At 39.1% G+C, this 23,495-nt stretch overlaps 1 protein-coding gene across 2 annotated transcripts in view; it reads right to left on the bottom strand.

Moving 5' to 3' along the window:
* SLC23A2 (solute carrier family 23 member 2) overlaps window positions 1-23,495 on the bottom strand; it is a 58,216-nt gene that overhangs the window by 13,804 nt on the left and 20,917 nt on the right. For both annotated transcript variants that reach the window (XM_048053964.2, XM_013199231.3), the window contains exons 2-8: window positions 20,588-20,862; window positions 19,936-20,034; window positions 13,168-13,284; window positions 11,797-11,954; window positions 5,680-5,768; window positions 3,938-4,008; window positions 2,599-2,780 (exon numbers count right to left, since the gene is read on the bottom strand). In XM_048053964.2, coding sequence (XP_047909921.1) covers window positions 2,599-2,780; window positions 3,938-4,008; window positions 5,680-5,768; window positions 11,797-11,954; window positions 13,168-13,284; window positions 19,936-20,034; window positions 20,588-20,719 — 848 coding nt within the window. In that variant the 5' untranslated portion in view covers window positions 20,720-20,862. The remainder of the gene's footprint in view (window positions 1-2,598; window positions 2,781-3,937; window positions 4,009-5,679; window positions 5,769-11,796; window positions 11,955-13,167; window positions 13,285-19,935; window positions 20,035-20,587; window positions 20,863-23,495) is intronic.

The following is a 23,495-nucleotide window of genomic DNA, read 5'->3' as shown; positions in this document are numbered from 1 at the left end:
AAAAAAAGGAGGGTAAGACAAAAGAGACATGCCATTAGCACCAATATTTTAAAGATCCTTCTCAGCAGAAACCTGATAATCCTTCGGGCTGTTCAGACTCAGAATACAAATGTACATGCTAAATTTAGTGTAAGACAAAATATAATGAGTGTATTTTAAATAAATTATTATTCCACAAAATCTAGAACTACATCATTTGTATTCTAAAGTACTGCAACAATAGCCAGCAACAAATAGGTAAATAAGAACGGGAAAATGAATCAAGACTACATTTCAGAATCAGAAATATTTTCAGAGTTAAGACAACCATTAGCAAAGAGGTAGGCTACATTTCTCTTTTCTTTTTGTCTCAAATTCTCTAACTATGTGTACCCATGTCCACACCACACATAAAGCACAAAGGCTACTGCTAGCAAATGGGAAGAAACAGGAAAACTGGAGGCCTATCGCAGGCCAGACCAATTATACAGTAATTTTTGCATAAAACTTAAAAGCACTTGAAAAATGTCTGTCATGGGAAAATTTGTCTTAAAATTCTTAAGAACCCCAAAGTATGCTGTATGTGCACCTTAACTTTTACATAGCTGATAAACTAGCTGAATGGAGCCCCAAAACCAAGATTCCAGTGAGCTGCAATTCACCAGTAACCTAGTTTATTACAATTTTTAGATGCCTTAAATATTATGCACTTCCCCCTTGTCAAAACTGCTAAGCTTCTCTGTATGTTAAAAATAATTTAAGTCTACAGCTAAAATCCACTGCAATGAAAAATAAAAACCCAGGATGGGCTGCTTAATTCTGAAACAGTCAAAAAACATTTTCCTGTAAAAAGACTAAAGAAAGAGTCAAACTGCCTGAAGGAGTAAAGCTTTTCTGAAATTTGAGATTATGTTTTCATCAGATTTATAAAAAAAGAGACAGATTTTAAGCTTCCCTCCTTTTTCTATTCAAGATCGGTTTTAGTACACAAAAAACAAAACAGAGCTTTATTCTCCCTCAGTCTCCAGGAACAAAGAGCTCTGCACAAGAAGGGTGTCATTTATAGCCTTCACCCCTGACTAAAGTCGAATGATAAAGACAACTTTTCCTTTGCAGTCAGGAAACACTTTGGCATCTCTCCAAAAGTCTATTATAGGAAGATGATGGCCTCCACTCCCTAACAGCAGCTATTCCAGCACGTTAGCCCTGAGGACAGGCAGAAACCATGATTTTTATTTGAAAGTGGCTTATATGATTTAAAACAGTGAGGAGGATACATGCATTGCATGGTATGACAGAGGCTAAAGCAGGAGACAGATGCAAGAAATAAAAACAACAACTAAAAGTCCTGAACTGTTTCACTGATAACATCAAGATTAGTTTCTCAGTTTGCTTGTCTACATAGTAGGCATAATACTGGATCATTTAAAATACTACCAGAACTTTAAATACCCAAAGAAACATTTCATTCACCAGGTGTACAAGTGTACGAATTCAGGAATACTTGCTGTTTTTGCAGAATATAATGTGTTGTGTTTTATTATTAAATTATTTCAAACCGGCATCTGCAGAACAAGCAAGGTCAGAAAATTCTTCTGGAAACTGAAAACCTTGTCAAGTAACACCTGCAGCTAATAGAGGATCACAGCTCGTACACAGATATTATTCTGCCGTGCTAGACAGTGAGTGATACAATCATTTTATCTCATCTGAAAAATTGAGACAATTCAAGTGCCGCATCTTGTAGAGATCAAGTTACTTTTTAGTGACTCTACATGGCTATGAGTTATTTCCAACTAGTGCACAATTTTTGAATGGCAGAAGCCAGAAATACTTAATGACTGGGTAATATTTAAACCTTGTTCCTAAATTCACTTATTTTCTCCATCTGCAAAACATCAACTTTCATAACAGGTTTCCACATCCAATTCATCACAGGTCTATATGATTGATATAATGTTAGTCTCAACTTGCATGCAATTTGTTTTACAGGAAAACAAGTGTTCCTTTTGGTCAGCTGCTTAACGTAACGGAGTAATCATGATGCTAACACCCAAAGTAAGAGTCTTAAACAGCCCTTTTAATCATAAGCTGCACTTACAGAATACTTTATATGTTCAAAGTACTGTGCTAACAGATTAGTTAGGTCAGAATCTGATTGGATCAAGTCATTCCTTCCCCTTCCAGGGCAAGCACAAAGTTGGTTGCTATACATTGGATATTCTAACTGCTTCAGCCAATTTCATAATTCCTAAAATGTGTTTTTCATCCTGATTTGGCTGGTTATCAACAGTATTTCACAGGAAACTTGTCACTAAATTAACAGACCCAGCAGTCCATGGCTCCCCGACCAGCTAGTTTCACAAAACTCTGTTCTCCAAACCTCACTTTCAACCTCCTTTCCTTCCTCCTCTCCCAGAGTCACTGTGGTCTTCATTCCCAAATTGCTAGCTGACCCTATTCCTGGGCATTATACTCCTCTCCACGATGGGAGCACTGCAATGCTACCTTTGGCAGCCAAGCAGACTCAGGTTTTTCACTGGCACTCCAAAATTCCTCTGTGACAACTTACCAGATGGGACCCACTGGCCTAAGACAAGAACACCCAGGAGTACTTACAACATCGCAATACCCCAGTGTTTGCCAGCTCTTTCTCCAGCTGCTTGGAAACCAGAGAGGCCAATAAGAGCAACAGTTGGAGTGATGGTCAGAGGTCCAATGTATCGCAAGAGGGCGCCGGGAAGGCCAAGCAAACCAATCACCACTTCTATCAAGGAGGACATGATAATAGCACCTTGGATCTGAACACACAAAAATGGGAAAGAGACAGTTCAGCTGCATCTTAAAAGCAAAACCAAAACATTTCTTTTTCTACTCTGGCTTACAAACTGCAGTTAAAAGAATTCAGTGACACAGAAGAACTCAGCAAATTTTTCGTCATAAAACAGCTCATTAGGTTCAAGTGACTTATTGCTTAAGCATAACACTTATGGTTTTCTTCACAAAACTATTACACGACAGACCAGTGGGCCAGTCTGGTAGTTGTGTGGATAGCACATCACACTGTCAGACAGGAGACCTGGGTTCCAGGCTAACCTTTAAGCTCTCAGATCGAGCCGGCAAGGGTTGGTGGCGCCACGGAGGTGATGCTCCTAGCTCCTAGGGGCAGTGTATGCTGCATTGTTCACAAGTGCTCCTTAGAAGCTGGTATAGAGCAGCGTTGTGGTCTCAGGAGACTGTCAGCCCTCTTGGCTGCAGGGCTCTTGGCAGGATGTAGCTATGGTTTGAACATGGGGAAGAGAGAGGGGTTGTTTTTAATTAAGAAAAAGTTTGCAGCCCAAAGCAACGGGATGGGAGATAAATTCCATGACACACGCCTTAATTTGGACTACACTATCTAGCAGTCTAGTGTGATGCCTGGGCACAACCCTCATTGTGAGCTCTGCAGAGACTGATGAAGTTCAGACTGTAATGCTGCAAATGGAAAAGGAGTTTGGTGTATTTCAGCAAGTCTCTTGGGAGAATCAATGTTCCATCAGGATAGTCTCCAATTTAAGACACCTAGGAATGAACAGATTTGCTAACTGCATTTTACCTTCCATCGGACAGCCTACTGAACAGAGTGACAGAAGGCAAGTGATCTGGTAGTAGCTTATGGTTTGCTGAACTGCTACTGGTGAGCACAAATTGGTAAGTGCTACAAGAACAGTATTCATCTCACTTGCGCATTTTACTGAGTATCTTTTGGAATGTGGCAACTAACTGATTGTATTTGCTGTTCAGCAATGAACAAGTTGAAAAAATGAAGACTTCCATGAAATGAGTAAAGGGATATATTCAAATGAAATTGCAGTGAAAGAAGAAATTGCCAACTTAAAGACAAGAACACACAGATGATTAAATGAGAAACTTAACTGAAATCGGACAGATCGACAGCTAAAGGCTACTCCCACATTACCTCTCGTATTCTGGGATACCAGATGTGCTCAGTATGAAGCAGTTCTGTTGTTCCATTTGTAACTGTTATATCTTACCAAAAGAAAAGACAAAACACAGGTATTTATTCCTCAGCCACTTTTCCATATTTAATACAAAATAAGTTTCTCCTTCAGCTGTGTCTAACAAATGAGACTTAATTTACACAGAAAAGAAGTTCTGCAGTGCTACAAATCGCGTAATATCATGCTTACATTTCCCAAGAGCTAACCACTAATTTCACCCACTGTACCAAAGTGGAAAAAAAAATAACCTTCAGAAATAAAGGTCATATAGATCTTTTTTTTTCCCACCCCAATAAATGGATTAATGGAGAACTACTCAGTTACACACCAGGAACCAAGGAAACATTCCAGTGTTTGTTGTTTGCCAATTTAGGTGATTCACTGAACGATGAACTGACCCATACTAACAACCCTATCTGACACCTTTTGAAGGTTAAAAGGTTCAAGAGCAAAATGCAGCAAAGGCTCTTTCTGAAAAGTTGAAATAGTGGAAAAATTGCTTTTGCGATCGAAGGTTATCAGACAGTTTTTTCTCTCAACAAGTTGCGTGTTAGGACACTGGCATATTTTGTCAAGAAATATCCAACACAGCCATGAAATCTGAAGTACACCACAGTATGCCTTTACATCTTGGGCACTGAAACCCATGTGCTCCTTCCCAGTAGCTGAATCTGATTACTCCAGTGTGAAAATGTGAATGCTTAAAGCTGTATTTTATACATGAAAACACTAGGAAAATTGATTAAGTGGTCATGAGTGAATCGAAGAGTGTTATAAACACACAAATAATACAAATATAAATCACTAGAGAATCTAAAAGACCTCAACCCCTCCCCCCCCGAAGATCTTCAATTAGAATCAGGCAGTCTTGTTTCTCTATAATGCCATCTTGCACTGCCCACAACCTTATTACAGAATAACCACACCCCATTAAAAAGAAAACGTCCAGAGCTGTTTCCACTTCAGTTTTCTAACCTAAATTAAAGAAAAGGCAGCCTACACAACCAGTTTTACTGCACATTTTCATTCTAAATAAATTTGCTACCTTTCACGATGGTAAAGGTAGCAAAGAAAAAGCTAAAAAGAACATCCAAATGTTGTTAAAGCCTGCTCTGCAAGGACTATAAGTTAAATGAGCAAAGATACTGAACCTGAGGTGATGCTGAACATTGCTCAGAATTACTAGTACTCCTTCTCAACTAAAAAGGACTCTTATGGACTCACTACTTCCAAATAGAGGCCATGATCATTTATGCAACCCTTCTGCCATTCTCTATACTAACAAAGTAATTGTTTTAAGCTACTGCCAGATTTCTTAGTATTAGAAGATCTCTCTCTCTCCCTCCTCCCCCTCTCCCTCAAAGCAAAATTATAACTGGATGTTAACCCTAACATGAACGGGTTTTCTTACAAGGCCTTCGATTTCCCCTTAAAGCTTTCTTACATTTTTCATCTTATATTTAACTCCTTTAAGTACATTGGACATGAATATAAAGGTTTAAAACTAGAGTTCCACAAGGGCATTTTTAGAATTCTTCCAAAGCCAGGAGGCACCAAGTTCAAAGGCGGTAAAATGAGATATTTTTTTTAATTCCCTGCTCATTACTTTCAGTTTCTGTTTGAAAAGGTTCAGCAGTTGCACTATGTGTCATCTAGGTCATTTGTCACTTAAATGGGTGCAAGCATAAACGACAATTACCTGTATTATTACATTTCCACTTCTCCAGGGAAAGTATCGCTCTAGCAGGTGCTAAGAATGCAAAAGCACTTGCCTGAAACAAGGGTAACCTGGTGGAAAGAGAAAGAGGAGATGATATTACTCCGTGATACAGTATTGTGTCAGGGTATCAACTGCAGTTAGGTGCTTACTCATCCTCAAAACCATCCTTCATCAGGTAGTTACTAAATATGAGAATTTCTTATTAAAAAAGGACAGACATAGAAACGCTAAGACATCACAAGTGAAATCCTAACATAAGACACTACATGAGTGAAGTTATTAACACGATGCCTATAACAGACAATTACTGGATACCGGCACACAGGTACCAGACATTGATTTGAGTTTTTGACTCAGTATCATAACAAGGATAAGGATGCACGTTCTGATGTAAGTACCAGCCAGACTGCTGAACAAGCAGCTTTTACAGTCCCGCAACATTAAAAAAGCTCTTTGACAGAAGTAAGCAGTCTGTATATTCTACCTTCTCTTTGCATAACCTGAAGTATAGTCACCTACAGATTCATCTTCAAGTGTACATGTAAACAACAATTAGGCTGATAAGTGCTGATTAGATGTTCCAGGTGGCTAATAACAATAAACGCAAACGTTGCAAGAATTTCAAGATGACATTCTTAGCATTGGTGTTTATACTTCCCAAAAGGTTCAGTATCTGAAGAGCGTTCACCAGCACCAACTATGTATTTATTGAATAAACTGTAGCATGCATAGCATTACAAATATCCAGATGTTACTTAACTACAAAGAAGATGCACTTTGAACTGTTCTGTGAACACCAAGGATTGGATCTCAAACCGTAACATGTGAAATAATTGGTCATATAGCTCTCGTTACTGCACTACATTCATGGCTGTTTTACAGCCACAATCAAGTGCATTGATGCCAGTACAAGTACCAGTAAAGCAAAAGAACTAACTGCAGCAGGTTTAGATAAAGATCAGAAAAGGGACAAGGAAGATGAAAAACGTCTGTAAGGGAAAAAGATCATGCTCAACAGAGAAAAGATCAAAACAGAAGCATGTTACAGACAACGGCTGTAAAAGTTCACAGGCAAGAAGTTAGAACAGCTGAACTATTACTGGAAAGGAGTTTGGGCCATAACCAATCTAAAATGTTGACCAACCTACTGCAAACTTTGAAAGCTACATTAAAAAATTCAAACTCCATAAAGCACATGAGCCACCAGAGCACACCTGACCTGCACACAATTCCCTCTCACATTTCTTCTAGCAAAAAAGAAAAAAAAATCAAAATTTTATCTTTGGGGAAGAAACAGTGGTAGCTATGAGTGAATGATTCACCTCATTTTACAAGGTTCGTTGGGCAAACTGAGCAAGCTGGTGCCCATGGCAAAATATGCAATACTTCTAAGGAACTGTTACTCCTCTATCCCACCTACACAGTACTCTGTCCCTGCATAATGATTTTGTAAGTGTACGTTGCAAGAGCATTCTCCAGTGATGAAGTCAGTTGCACCAAGACAAGTCTGGATTATGAGTTTTCTATGACATAAAATACCCTTCTGAAACCTTGCACAACCTTCACTTGGTGGTATATGTAGTACACAGTTGTTGCTGTGGGCATTCAGAGTCAGAATTGTCCTTTTAAAGATAATAAAACCACACAATCACAGAACCATTTAGGTTGGAAAAGACCTTCAAGATCATCAAGTCCAACCATCAGTTTGACCTACTGAGTCCCATCACTATACCGTGCTTCTTGATGCCACATTCACACGTCTCTGAAATGCCTCCAGGGATGATGACTCCTCCACTTCCCTGGACAACATGTTCCAAGGCCTAATCACTCTTTCCATTAGGAAATTCTTCCTGATATCCAGTCTAAACTTCCTGCTGGCTCGTGGTCAGCTGGCTGTTGACCAGCACCCCCGAGTCCTTTTCTGCCAGGTGAGCCTGCACTGCGTGGGGTTGTTGCGACCCTGGTGCAGCACCCAACATTTAGCCCTGCCAAAGGCCATACAACTGGACATGGCCCATTGATCCAGCCTATCCAGGTCCCTCTGCAGAGCTTTCCTACACTCAAGTAGACCAACATGCCCACCCAACTTGGTGCCAGCTGCAAACTTACTACTGAGGGGGCCACTGCATCCCCTAACCAAGAGTGTTGATAAAAATGCTGAACAAAGCCGGGCCAAATCCTGAGCCCTTGTGAACACTGGTGACTGGCTGCCAACCAGACTGAAATCCATTCACTATGACTCTGAGCCCGACCATCCAGACAGCTTTTCACCCAGTGAACAGTATACCCAATCCATGCTATGAGCAGCCAGTTTCTCCGGGAGAAATCTGTGGGGAACAGTGTCAAATGCTTCACTAAAACCCAAGGAGACAACTTTGTCCAGGTAGACAATTTGTATTAAAGACCTAGGACTGCACACACTTGATAAATCAACTTCCCTACTCATGATCTGAAATAAAACTCAAGAGATACTCCTGTATCCCACGTACACATAATTTCTTGTTGACAGAACTTAGGTAAAAATTTCTGAGTTTAAAAGGATAAAATTGCAAAGTCTTGAGGGATATAAACATCTAAGGAAAAAGAAATTGAGGGTTTCCTGCAAGGTTTTGAACAAACTTTTCGGTTAAGTGTTCAGAGAACTTTCCTGGGAACAATGGAATTATGTTGTTTGTTTAATTGAATGCTCACATGCTCAAGCAAAATACCAACAGCCTGATTTAGACGCTATTTCCTCATCTCACACAGTTTTAACAACTGCCCCTAAAGTCATACCAAGAAATCCTCACTGCACGGTTCCTTCCTTTGGCCTTTGCCAACCTATTCAGAACCTCAGCTGTTTGGTCAAAAGACACTATTAACTGGGAACATTTGCTGAATTTTAAAATGTGATTTTTTTTTTTTTTTTTTAACTCTACCTGACTCATCTTTGTAGATCTAGACTATACACCTGGATAAAATTACATATTGCACAATAGGGTCTTAGCACGTCTTGCATAGCTATCTATTAAACCATCATATGAGACAGTTAACCCAAAATATTTACCAAAAGGGCCAGTAAGCTCAAAATGCTGCTGTTGTTTTTTCTTCCCTAAGCCGAAAATAGCAGTCTCTCTCCCCCTCCATCGTTTCTTTAAACGTTACCCAAAATCAGCCAACCATAATCAGTATCTTTCCAGAGAGACAGCTGTAGTTTGGAACATGATTTATGAAATAGCTTTCCCATTATTAGCCAGACATTCATTACCAGCTGAGTTAAGAACCACCAGTGTGGTATACAAATATCACGTCTAAATTGTACAGTTGCTCAATTTTAGTACTAGTCCTTGTGACGATGGAGCTTTCCATGCAGTAGAAGTCATCTGGAAGCATCTCCGTTATCTTAAAATTTCACCCAGACGTGGGAATGTTTAGACAATGTAGTGATGGGCACAGCAGTAAGCCTAAAATGTTTAGGTATATTAAAGCTGTATTTGATTGTCTCAGTCATGCTAACTGCTCTGAATCCTTGCCAAATCTTTTGGCTTATTACATAAACTAATAAATTGCTTGAATTCCTAAAATTAGTATGGGTACCAAACTGACCACAACGCCTCCTCATAAATGGAGCTAAATTCATCTTTAAGGACCTTCGAACCATGGAATTTGCCCTTTCAAAACCATACTGGCTTTATTTGCTGAAATACTTTGTAGATGACAGACTTGCCAATGAACACTTGAAAACCTCATTTAGAGAATGCCACTGCTTTATCTCAGCCCCACCCTTACATAAAACCAGAATCACATGTTAGATCATTATAAAATGTTCAGTCACTGAAATTTTCTTCATAAATACAGGTTAACTTATTTTAAGACCCATACACAATTACCTCTTTGGTTTATAAACGTCCTTCACAGGGCAAGTGGAAGCCACAGAAAAGGAAAACCATGGAAGGCAGACAAAGAACAGAGCATTTAAAACTCATGGGACCACACCTGTTTTTGCAAGAGCCCCAAATCACTCTATATCAAGTAATGAAGACAGAGCCTAAGATTAGATGGGGTTCGAGGTGGGGGGAAGAGAGAAAAAAGATGACAAACTTCAGATCTGTGAAGTCTCAGGAAGTACAAAAACTGAGCTCTTTGTTTTTCCTGATAAATTTGAGGCAGAATAAGAAAGCTATTAAGGCACAGGAAAACCAAACTCCCCTTTGAGTTAATATCCATTCACAACTCTGCACTCTTCTAGAAAATTTGAAGATTTTCAACTTCATTTAACACAGGAAGGGAACACTCAAAGATGAACAATAAAAGACCTTATCTCCCAGTTCCTGTCTCTGTCAACAATACCTCAATTTCCTATATAAAGCACAAATGGGAGTGTGTGTGTAGGGGAACATTCCCTATTAAAAGGGAGGCTGATCAGGTTCAGAATACCAAAGGGCACAGAACTCTGCTCCTCTGCCTCCTTTTGGACAAGGTACTTGAGAATTTATGACTACAGCTAAGGCAAGCTACACCCAATAAGCACAAAGAGCCACTCAGGCAGAAAACGTGATCTGCCTTGACTAAAGGAAAATACATTAGGGAAAGATGAATATTTTCTCTTTCATCAATTTTAATAATACAACATTGTCATCAGAATGAAGTTTCCATAAAAAAGCGATGTTCTACATTTAGCAAAATGTAATAAAAATATATCAAACATTCTTTTTCAAAAACAAAACAAAGTATGTTAGCAATGTATATTTTTAAACCAAAATATGAACTAAAGATTATATTGGAAAACCTGACATACTTGGAAAGGTTTTGGATGAAAAACTGATCTAAAAATCAAAGTGATCTACCACAGGCTTGTCTTTTGCACCCTACTGGGATAACTTCTCCACCCAAAGATTCTGTTTCTTAAATAAATCTTAAAAGAAGTGGGGGGGCATTTGTCCATTTTCTATTCAAACGCAGGATTTCAGCTTCCATTGTTCTTAAAGTGAACTAAATGGCCCAAGAATCATTCAGGTAATCATATGAGAACATACTCATAAAGTATGCACTTTTCTGGTTTCACTTATCCTTGGTTTATTCAAGAAAATGCAGAAATAACTTTGCAGGTTTTAGCTATTCCTGGTTCTCACAGGCAGAGTCAACGTAAGTTTCACTTCTCTCTGCAGTGTTTACCATAGAACAGACATTTTTTTTTAAATTAGCTTTACGTTAATAAAGCTTACAACATTCTGTTCTTAACAACACCAGATTTTTACAAGTATTTACTAGTGCCTGTAACGGTCTCTTGAATCCTCCTAGAGACACCAAAGGCAAGGTTGAGGCATCCCCATAAGGTTACACTAACGTACATGTTTCTTCCCATGTCAAGGAAGGATCACAGCCTGCAACTGGAAGCAACTAACAAATAAAGGCAAGTTACTTGTTTATTGCAAGGTAATGACCAGAGATACTTGGTTCAAAGAATAAAAAGTTATCCTCATCCTTTTTCCAGTGTTGATTATTGTATTTTTCATTTCTGGAGGAAACGCTCAAAGTTCTTAAATCAACTTTGGGAATACGTTCCACAGACCACTTTACTCAAAGTAAAGTACAGTCTAAGATACCAGAGCTGGATGTTAACACATTTCTTCAACTATGCTTACTTCGTGGCATGACTCCAAACACCTTACCCTTTTAATATGGCAAGCACCTTACAGGAACAGACACACAATTTGCTGTAGGACTAACCTTAACCTAAATGTTGGCAAAATAGAGCATCATTAAAGTAACTAAAGAAAATAGCAAAATTAATTCCTCTTTACAAAGGTGTATACATTTTTCCTTATCCTCATAAACACTTCTACATTCTCAGTCCTCAGAGACTTCTCTCCTCTTTTTCTTTTCTGCATTCTGCATTTTTTTTTTTTTACCCATGGAATGCCTTCTCCGAATTCAGATCCACTTTTTTTGTAGAAGCTTTCCAAAAGCTTTAACTAACTGTCCTGTGACTGAATTGCTATCTTGTCTTTCATGTTTATCCTTTGGAAACAGACTAACTACTTCTTGGATCTCTGACTGAAAAGTATAGTCTTACCATCATCAGCCCAATAATTAGAAACAAAGCCCAAATCTCACCTGCACCCGAAAGTTGTTTGTAACAATGTAGTGATGCCCACACAGAAGAAAATGGTCCCAATCAACTGGCTGGTAGCCCACTGGTCAAATCCAACACACATGGCATCAGCTAGCAAAAAGGGAACTGCTATAGTTCCACTGAAACATGTTAAGTAATGCTGTGAACAAAAGAAATGGTTTGTTAATACCGCAGACAATTTTTTAAAAGAGTTTATGAAGGTATTTTCTTTTCTATTGGATGTTTTTGCTTTTTATTATCCATCAGATCTCTCATTTCCTGGTTCTAAAGCATTTCTTCAACTATTTGCCCTCTATGTCAAGCTACCACTTGCCTGTTGCTAATGATCACTATTTATGTAGAATAAACTAGGTTATTTACATAGCTACATGGCTACTGTTCTTGATGAAGAGGTATCTAGGTAACTGCTGAAAACAGCTTTCAACTCAAAAAAGCAGATAAATAACTCCATTCATTTTCAACCATGTGAAAAACCATTAGCTTACGAATTAATTTAGAGCACACATAAACTAGCATGCAAATAAGCTCCCAAGTACCAGACACTAGGTACTCACTAATTCTTTTGCAATCCAAACATGTTAAGCAAACAAACAGGTGTCACCATATTCACCAATGCAAATAAAAATATAATCCCTACAGAACTGCCTGCCCTTGAGGAAAGACAGAAGTAAAAAGATGCTTTGGAATGTATTTGCTTGGAGATCTCAACATACTTTACAGATATTAACAAATTCTCTGCATTCTTGTGGGATAGATTTTATTGCCATTCAAGAAGGGAGGGAGATGAAATGAGCTGTTCTGCTTCACATAAGCGAATGGCTGAACTAGTAGTAGGGTCCTGCTCACCACTACAATCCTACTGACTGTAGGATGCATACATTCTCACTCCAAGAGGAGGACACCTGCTTATTAGCAACTTACAGATTATGACTGTAAGATGGTGCTATCAAGCTTCTGGAATTGAAACCACTACAGTATCAGCTTTAATAGACAAGATTTCAACACTAAACACTTATCTCTCTCCATCTTTAATTCCAGAGGTGCAAGATGTCAGTTTCTGAAGCTTTGCACTTAGCATTTGTTCATATATTTACTACCAACAGCTTAGAAGAATAAACATTTAAGTGCATCTCACAAATGCATAAGCCAGCAAATAACGTAAATAATTATTAACACAGTAATCTTACTGTGTGATCAACTTCAGAAGAAACTATCTTAACAAGTTTCTTCAAATATGCAAGAGCGTGGGAAGAATAAAATTATCACATACGCAAATGCAAGAAACTACACAGAAAGTGCTAAACAAGCTTTACAATTTTCAGAGAAAAAATAGCAGCTGTTTTGGAACATACCTGTAACCCCAAAAATATGCAGAGATACCATGGAGGAACATCTTCGATAGTGTAAATCATATCAGTTCTCTGAGCATCTAAACTGCCAGTGCTGTCCAGCGTCTCTGCCAAAGAGCTCTATCAAGTAGGGGATGGTAGAAAGGTGGGGAAGAACACAAAACATAATGGTCAGTTAACGTTACATATGAATGATCTGAATTTGAACCATCAGGCAATTCCAAGATACTCCAAGCCTGGTATAATACTCCCAAGCAACATCTGTACCATTCTGTCTTCAGAAACCTTATACCTTTGATGATGAGCTTATCTCCAACTGTAGTTACTGAAGTTGTACTGAACAGATTCACTTGTATAAACCATTTCCTGCTTATTTATACTAGCACAACAATAGTTCACTTATGATACAACTAGTCTGGCAGCCAAACAGTGCCCAAAATACAGGATTATCACGACAGACTTGTTTATGAAAAAAAAAAAAAAAAAAGAATTGGAACTAAATAAAGAATCAAGAATGGCTATTTGCAAAGTAAAAAAGCTATAAAATAGCTATCCTTGCATAAGACACCTAAATCACAGGCAAGGAAGTTCCTCACTACGGTAACTTCTTCCCAGCTTAATTCTTACTCAATTTGAGCCTGGGTTAACCATTTTTTAGTCGCAAGATCGTTTTTTTTTTCCTACCCTACATTTAAGTACACATGAAAAACATCCTAATCGTTATAACTGAATACATCCATGGCCAATTTATATTAGTCAAGCTAACTTCCTGCAGACCTACAGGAATTTAAGTGATACCACATTCTGGCTTTCCATGTGCCCTAATTCACAGACAGCTAAGAGAACACTGACCAAACATACACATACATTAAAATCCCTGCATATATTCCATTAGAACAAGATTCAGAGTAACCATTTCTTCTTTACAACTAAGTGGTATTTTTTAAGTTTAACTCTGGTTTTTGAATTCCTGAGAACAAGAATACAATACTCCAAAGCCTAAATACCAACAACAAAAGCAGGAGGAAATATCACATTTCATCATTTCAGCTCAACTATCCAAAAAATACTTTATATAACTAATGTTCTGACCTAATCCATACTTGAACTTAAACTCACGTGAAGTAGCCTTACACAAAGGTTGGGAACTCTGCCAGACTTGTGACTTTGCTTCTAATGGTCTTCTTCAAAATCAAAACTCATTCACCGATTATATAAAATAATCTCCATTTAGTTTATCAACCACAAGGGAAGCCACTGACCCACAGTATTTCCCTTTTACTCCCTGTTTCTGATGGGAAAATAAATGCCACTGGGAACATATGTTAATTCAAATTCAGGGATTATAAATGACTACACTGCTATGGAAAGACTGAAGGTATTACAGTGGAAAGTGAAATATAGAAACACTCGTTTCAGAAAACTCTTAAACAGCATTAAGTACTAAGCATTCTGATCACCAGGATCAGTTTAAATGTATAGTTCCCGAACAGATCAACATGCAAAACTGTTTATTTGCTAACTTGCAGCATCAATATAATTTTTTTTTCATTGAAAAAAAAAAAAAAAAAGAAAAAAGTCTGCCTGACTGACTGGGTTCACTAAAAAAATGAAAAAATACAAAAATAATTCAAAGAAAGAATTTGAGTTTTAGAGCTGCACGTCATGCTGGAGGGAGAGCACTGAGCAGCTGTAAACTGCAAGTCTTGTCTATAACTGGAACTTAGGATAAAACATGTATGTCCCCATGTCAACCTAAGTATGTGTAAATCCAAAGCCGGGCACAAAGTGTCTGACCCACAAAGATAAGCAGAAGGAAAGAGGTTCGGCAACTGGTATAAGACACAGAGAAACATCAGGATGCTAATCATCACTAGAGGTGTCTAGGAAAGCCTGCTCAGGAAAAATAAAGATTCACCCAGAGAAGCTCCTATTATATCTTCTGGTGCTATAAAGAAACTTTGTGAAAGTTTCCCTAGAGAATACATACAAACATACAAATATTTTTGTATGTGTATATATAACTGCCTCCCCTCTATTTCACTGCAATATATGCACCACATGAGAACTTTGCTCAGTGACACTGCTTGTTTATTCAACATTTTGACAAAAAGGTCATTACACACTTTCAAAGAGACAGAGGTCATGAAGGAAGAGTAAGAACAGTTACAAAATCTGCCCATGAGGTAGGAACATCTCAGCAGGAATTAACTGTTTGTTTCATGAATCAGATCAGCTGGCTGAAGCCACCCAATGAGCAGCACAAATTTAGCAGAACAAACCACCGAATCTTCCCCACCTGACTGCTGGAAAGATGAAACAAACACGTACCACAGCACACTGAGCAACCTCCATTACTCCTCCCAAAGACTGACAGAAATGTGATTTTCAAAGTTCATGATGCTTCCATACAGGATACCAGGTTCTCTAAAAAAATCCTGTACGTGATTTGTACAGATTGGTGGCTCTATTTTGGTCCCTGCCTTTTGAAACCAATGTTTGATCCTTTTTCCTAGCTTTTCTAACTTTGCCAGACCAATATCCAGTAACTACCATTCCTCTTAGTGCCAATCTCTAATTTTTCCTCACAGGATTGATGAGGTCGCATCAAGTCCATTCAATCAAAAATACATTCCCCTTCTTCTTAGGGCAACAGAATGCAGAAACTATGACTTGTTTCGACCTGGAAGAGCAAGGCACATTCAAAACGTTGGCTGCCCAGCACATCCATGGCTGCCCAGTCCTCCGAGTTGGAAGATCATGACTGGGGGAGCAGTGACTTTCCATCTGTAGCCACTAAACTTGTAAGGAACCAGCTGTATCAGCTGAACATTCGTAAGTCCAGGGGACCTGATGGGATTCACCCCAGAGTGCTGAAGGAGCCAGCAGACGTTATAGCTGGACCTCTCTCAGCAATTTACTGAAGGTCGTGGGAGTCTGGGGAGGTCCCTGCTGACTGGAAGCTGGCCAACGTTATACCCACCTACAAAAAGAGCATGAGAGAAGACTCAGGGAACTACAGACCTGTTAGTCTAACCTCACTCCCAGGAAAAGCTATGGAGAAGATTTTCCTGGGGATATTGAAAGGCAGTTAAAGAACAAAGCTGTTATCAGACACAGTCAACATTGGTTCCCCAAGGGAAAGTCCTGCCTTAGTAATTGATCTCCTCCTATGGTAAGGTCACCTGCTTGGTGGATGACAGGAGAGGTGCTGGATGTAGACTTTTGGGATTTCAGGAAGGCCTCTGATATCCCTCACGGTACCCTTCTGGACAAATTGTCCAACTGTGAGATAAACAGGTTCATGCTACACTGGCTGATGAACTACCTGAATGGTAGAGCCCAAAGGGCTGTAGTGAATGGGGCTACACCAGGCTGGTGGACGGTCAGCAGCAGTGCTGACCTCCTGGAGGGACAAGAGACCTTGTGGAGGGACCTAGACAGATTGCAGCATTGGGCAATCATAAGCAGCATGAAATTCAACAAAGGAAAATGCCAGGTGCTATATCTGTGATGTTGTAACGTTGGACACAGGCACAAGCTGGGAGACGAGCGGCTGGAAAGCAGCCGAGCAGAAAGGGATCTGGGAGTGCTGCTTGACAGCAGGCATGAGCCACGGTGTGCCCTAGCAGCCAAGAGGGCAGACTGCATTTTAGGGTACATTAAACATCATAGCCAGATGGTCAAAAGAGGTGATTCCCCCACTACACTTAGCTTTGGTGCAGCCTCACCTTCAATATTGCATGCAATTCTGGGCTCCACAATATAGAAAGGATGTTAAGGTCCTTTAAAGCATCCAGAGCAGGGCACCAAAGCTGGTAAAAGGACTGGAGGGAATGACTTATGAGGAGAGGATGAGGACACATGGGATGTCTGGTCTGAAGAAAAGGCTGAGAGGTGACCTCCTTGCTCTCTGCAACCTCCTGAGGAGAGGAGTGCAGAGGGAGGTGACTGTCTCTGTTCCCTGCTAACCGATGGTAGGATGCATGCGACCAGCACAGAGGCGCACTGGGAGGTGAGGGGGTGTCAGACTGGATGTAAGGAAAAATGTTCTTTACTGTGACGGTGGGTCAAACACCGGAACAACAGGAACAGGCTTCCTAGAGAGGTGGTTGATGCTTCATGTCAGTCAGTGTGCAGCTGGACTAGAGGAACTTTGTAGGTGCACTTCAATTGAATTCTATTTCAAACTTTAAAGCAGAAATGTCATAGCGCTGTCCTTCCTAAACGGCAAAGTATTGGCATAGAGAACATCCAGGATACTCCTCAATCCTGGATGGATCCTCTTCCAAAAGCCAGACATATCCTGCTTCAGAAGAGGAAGCTTTCAACTTTAGCTATTATCTGCTAAAGGTTTGTTAAACAGAATGGACATAAAGAGGCACGAAGACTAAACAAGAAATCTGAGAGCTAGGGTGAGGTGTGGCTATGCAACTTGTAAGTCACTGGGTAGTCACTGGCCCTTTCATATCCCAAGCATGTGCCTGCTGGTTTCATGTAATGACTACCTGCTGGTGCTTGCCAAATGTGCCATAGCAATATGCTTTCGGGAACTGCCAGGAATAAGCTGCACCTTTTTGAATGAGATACTGATCAGAGACTAATTCATTTTTTGGTTTTTAATTGGCCACAGGTGGGACAACACAAAAATTTAAAAAAAACAGAGTAGGTATGCACAGAAAAAAAAGAGACATAAAGGTGGAGCAAAAATGTTGGGCGGTAACACGGGAAAAAAAAATCAGGAAAACAAACACCAGCAACCATGCAAGATGAAGACATGAAGACTCTGTTGTGAAGTATCACTGGGAATGACCAAGAAAAATCTGATGAAGTGCAAGAACAAGAAAAGAGGCCTTTAGAGAAATACCTTAAATAAGAACTGACAATATGTTCAAATTAATTGAGTTAAGCAACAAACAACATACTGTTGTTTACTTTATAGGAATGCAGCAATAGTTATTTTTCATGTGGGCTAATAGTTGTTTCTGTTAACAAATATTAAGAGAATGTAAGCACTGGGTATCCTCCAGCAATTAAGTTCACTTCAGTTCTCTTTGTCAAAGGATATTTATTCAACGTCTTCCATTTGACTTTTTTGGTGAATAATCTCTTCAGAGGAATGGAAAGAGAAGAGTAATCATGCTTCACGCACACTTATTTTAAGTGAAAAACAGGCAGTTTGGCTAGATTACCAGAAACACTAGCCTCAGATACCATCTTAATACATGAGACTGCTAAATGCCACAGCTCCTCCCCTTCGCTGTAAGCCACAGCAAAGACTTAACTCAAACAGATTTAATTGTATAAAAGCTCACTGTCTCTTTAAGGCAAATTATCATCTATCGTGTACAGTCCTGATTCACAGGGATCAAGTGGAAGGGAGAAAAATACACATATGCAATAAACAGGCCATGAAGACATGTTTTCATGTCTAGTGATCAATAATCTTAGTTGCACAATTTCATCCCAACGATTTTTGCTTGAGGCTTTGCCTCTTTACTCGCTAGTCTGAGCATGCTCCAAGTCAGCCATCACAGACATATGCATGTCATCAGTTGCCAAAATGTGTCCATTAAAATATCAGCATGATCAAGATGGTAGTAGAGGTGTGTCTGAGACAAATTTCTACATACAGATCATCTGTAAGAAAGACAAACCATATCCAATGCACACTCCAGCATTCATAACATTCTTTTAAAATTCTTCCACAAGACATCTGCCATAATTACCCTCTTGGCGTACATTTTAAATTTGAAATTCAGAAGTGAATTTTGACATCCAAGTTAGAAAACTAACTCCACTACACGAGAACATCCGTGTCCTAGCAGAAGTTACAGCCTCAGAGAAACAAGCGTCATGATGCTCTTACCTGGAACCAAGAGGGTTTTTTTTTTTTTGCTCCTTGCTTCAATTAGGGTATTTGAAAAATTTTGTCAAATTGAGGCTTTTCTGGGATAATGCCTAACCACAGAGCCACTTAGATAATAAACATTTCAGAAAAAGTTGCTTTTCATGTTTCCTATAATACTCTTCCTTTACTTTAAAGGAAAGTTCAGGTGATTCACACTATCTCTATTTACAAGGTTATTATTAAACAGAATTGACAAATGATGCAATTGAGAAAAAAAAAGCTGAAAAAAAAAATCACAACCAAACTGGGTTCCCTTCAGGCATTGACCAGATCCTCCCAAATAGGAAAGAGAAAACCGTTGTTGTCCTAAGGAAAACATCCGAGGGCCTTTATGAATGACCTGACCTTCACTCAAAAGCTGTCACAAAATAATAAGCAGCTCCCTACTTGGGAGAAGGTTAGAAAGTTAGGTTTATGAGGCTGGAGCTTAGAAGAGACTGGGAAAGAGTGGGAAAGACCCTGCTTTCAAAGGTATTCAACACTTCCCAGTTTACTTGACTAAATACAGGAAAAATTAAAAACTGAAGAACAAGGGAAAACGATCTTAGCAGGGAAATCACGCAAAAGGGCCAATATAAGTGAAGAAATGCAAAAATTGCATACTATGAATTTAGGTGGCAGGTCACAGTGAATAAACTGTTTCTACTAAGGTTTGCTGAGTCATTCACCGAATTTGGCAACAAAAACTGCAGACCTGATGAGTCATGAGGACAGAACTCCCCCAAACTTGATCTGAATCTACAAGTCAGCACGTTCAATCATAGGAAGAACATCTCCCAGCTAAGTAAAACTAGAGTGAACAAATAATAGCACCAAAAAAGCAAGAGTGAGCTCTTGCACAGAAGGACACAACTACATACCTTTTCTGCTATGCCATTTTCTGTAGTATAGATGGCCATCAACTCTGTGTCTTCTGTATCCTGATCACCACTGGATGTTGCTCCACCATTAATGACAACCTTAAAGACAAAGCAAAGCAAAACAAAACAGCTCTAAAATAAACATTTTCTCTGCAAGTTCATGTCAGCCATTTTACCCTCCTTGTCCTTAACAGCTACCTTTGACATGTTGTTAGAAAAGGTAACGTGCACGACAAGCAATCAGTTCTCTAATAGCTTCACACAAAGCTCTTTGAAGCCTAGACATAAAATGATATAACTGAAAATCTGAGTAAGCTAAACAACTGTAGCTGCTGCCTGCTACTTTTACTCAAGGAACACAGCATACTTCTCTTTGGGGCTGGTGCATTCTGCAGTATGACCACCAATTGTTCTTATCACGAATCCCACGGGGAATCCCACGTCCTGTAAACAGTACTGCTTTGGAGCACACACAGGAAATAGCTATAGACAACATAACTGGCCATGTGTATATATAAACAGTAATAAGTGGCAAAAGAGGTTTTACTAACAACTGAAGGAGATAAAGGTTTTGTATGACATTTTAAGAACAAAGCATTGTACACTGATTCACACTGAGCTTGAGTATGCAGTTCTTGAATGTGCTACTTACAGGCAGGGTGAAAAAGGTGGGATGTTTAGATTCATCCTCATATTTGCCTTCTGTTGAGCCTCCCGCCTCCACCGACTTTGAAGTGGTATTCTTACCAATTCCCATCGTTTCCAGAACGTCAGGGACTTGCATACAGTACCCAAGAGAATGCTTCTGGGTTGACCAGCCAAGTGCTAACAGGACAATTCCTTATTTAAACAGCAGCACCTCTGGGAATCACAGAAGTCCTCAACAATCCAGCTGGAAAGGTTGCTTTCTTTAAGTACTGTTAGCACCTAGAATTAAAAGGACAATTATTTTTTTCCTTGATTATCCAAGTTACACATACAAACACACATGCCCTTCAGACTTGCTTCCCCTCTCACAGCCACAACTCATGAGTACTTAGCATTCCTTTTCTTGATTTGATAATGAGCAGGTATCACATAAAAATAAAGTTGAGAGCATTTAAAATTCTTTCAGGATGGGAATACTGTGATTATTTTCTCATTCTTCTCTTGTGGTCTTCAATTATTAATAGCATACTTAAATGCTGGTTTTGTTTCTATTTCATTGTTATTTCCACTGAAGTTTTTGGGAACAAAGTGAGCCTGTAATTCAGCTCTACTGAGACGCCAAACAGCTTGCTATTGTATATCTGCAAACAATACTCGTGCTTCTTCAAAGAATTTAAACTTGTAGGCCTAATCATGACTTTGCCTCTGAATATCTAAATCCTTCCTTTTAGCATAACATATTATTAAATACAAAACATCCGGGAAGCTAAGACTAGAAGGCAATGAAGCACAGCCTATTTCAGACAGGCAGAAGCAGCCCCTTCTGCTCTACACCTTTACCCCAAATTATCCCAGTTTCTCGAGGCCTTTCAAAGTTATCTGCCTGCTAATACTGAAACAACTGCTTCTGGACAAAACTGCATTTTAATTGGTATTACTACTGTTTTGGCACAGGAACAGGAAAGATCATACACACATCTTAGCAGTTCTCTCTTGTTTTACCAGATGGGTTACCACACAGTATAGTTTTCCCACGTTTGATCCTAAAAGGGCCCTAAAAGGGCCAGTCCTTGGCCATCCACACTTTTGCCTTTTCCAAGACAAACAAGCACAAATTAAGAAATTTGAGCCTAAACTTCCTGCAGGACAGCATCAAAAAATTCTGCAGTAAACCAAATCTTGCAGCCTGTGGTTACCAAGCTTTAAAAATGAAAGTGCAGTTGCAGGCAGCTGCGGATGAAACAAGCCAAGCTACAGATGAAAGTACATGATAGAACCTGAAAAATGATCTTCAAAATCATAACAAGTGAAATTTTCTGCAGAAACAGTAACGCATTCAAGCGGCAAAACCCCACTGCACACTGGCATTACTTCAAAGTGACATTTTCAACCTAATTGCAGGAGGTGGAAATACTGCTAACGGATATTCAAAAATCTCAGTTGTATATAAGAAAGCCAAAAAGTATGGGTTAGCTTTTTTTTTTTTTTCCCTTAAACCTCTTGTCCAAAATATTGCTCAGGAAAATGCCAGCAGCTCAAATATCTGCTGTAATTGCAATAATAATTAAACTTGAGAAAGACCCATCTGATAGAGGCAAATTAGGACTGCCTGAAAAATTATAAAGTACTAATATTTTAAAATCTCTTAACAGTTGTTAATTGCCCATTTGCTAGAAAATTCTGGTTACTTGAGGTGAAAGATAATCTTTCAAAGTGATGCAACTTTTCAAGACATAAAATATAAATACACAAGAAATACTCATTGGGCACTGAAATGCCCTTAAAGGCATTCCTAATTAAATCAAAATGAAATGGAAAGTACTGCCTTCAAATAAGGGTTTAATTAAGATTTGTTTCTTAAAGTAAATAGTAAGATAGCACGACTAATTATTTCTCGCTTGCACTTAAGACTAAAGGACAGGACAATTTCAAATACCATCTTGACTTTTTATAAAGGGCCTTTCCATTTTTACAATAACCGCATGCTTCTATTCAAAAATGCTTCTACTTCCAAAATGCATATCTGCATATGATGCACATGAACCGCAACTAAAATAAGTTTGTTTCTCAGTTTGTACACAGATAACCAATGATGCCTCCTCAAATATTTATGGGAATGCTAGTCCCAAAACTGCCTTTTGCACGCAGGTCTGAGAGGTGACACGACCAGGTTAGAGAGAAGGAGTTAAACAGCTCAGGAATTAACCAGGAGCTCAACCGGTTAAAGACTGGTGCAGGCAGGTGTTTGTTATTTTGAGGGTTTGCATTTGCTTTGACTGTAGAGGCACAAAAAAGTCTGAATAAAAGAAAAGAAAGGAATCTGTCTTTTTCTTTCAGCGTAGGCACAATTTGTTCTCCAAGAAAATCAGTGATGGAGACAGGCTCAATTTACTCTGGCAGCTTTTATCATCTCAGATTTGGAAAGGGGAAGGGAACGGACAGAATTACACCTCTCTAACAAATGCAGCCATGCCAATAAAGTACTACTGTTAGAGTCAGACCAGCAGGATACCTGCTTTTCAAGAGATCTGGTGTAAGGTATTCCAGCATGATAAGCTTCTTAATTAGCATTAAATAGCACCTCCATTGATGCAAAAGAAAAGACCATATAATCTTATTTTATTTAGCATTGCAAAACAGTAAGACTGATATCTTCTCCAAGAACATGCAATACTTCCTTGGGAATCGTTCTTGAGAATTACATCAGCAGATCGCACAAATAAGCTGTGCCTTGTATTAATTTAGAGCTGAAACACAATAGCTAGAAAGGTACTGTTGGGATGAGGGTTCCCAGATGATGGCAAACAAGCTACTCCAAATTAACAGACAAAAATAGCCTTGTCTGCTATTTCCCTGACAAGAGCGTGCATTTATATACACACAAGTGTGTACACCTACACACGTGCACACAC

The sequence above is a fragment of the Anser cygnoides genome, chromosome 26, assembly GCF_040182565.1.
Source record: "Anser cygnoides isolate HZ-2024a breed goose chromosome 26, Taihu_goose_T2T_genome, whole genome shotgun sequence".
Lineage (NCBI taxonomy): Eukaryota > Metazoa > Chordata > Aves > Anseriformes > Anatidae > Anser > Anser cygnoides.
The sequence above is the reverse complement of the archived record's forward strand: the minus strand, read 5'-3'. Positions and strand labels throughout refer to the sequence as shown.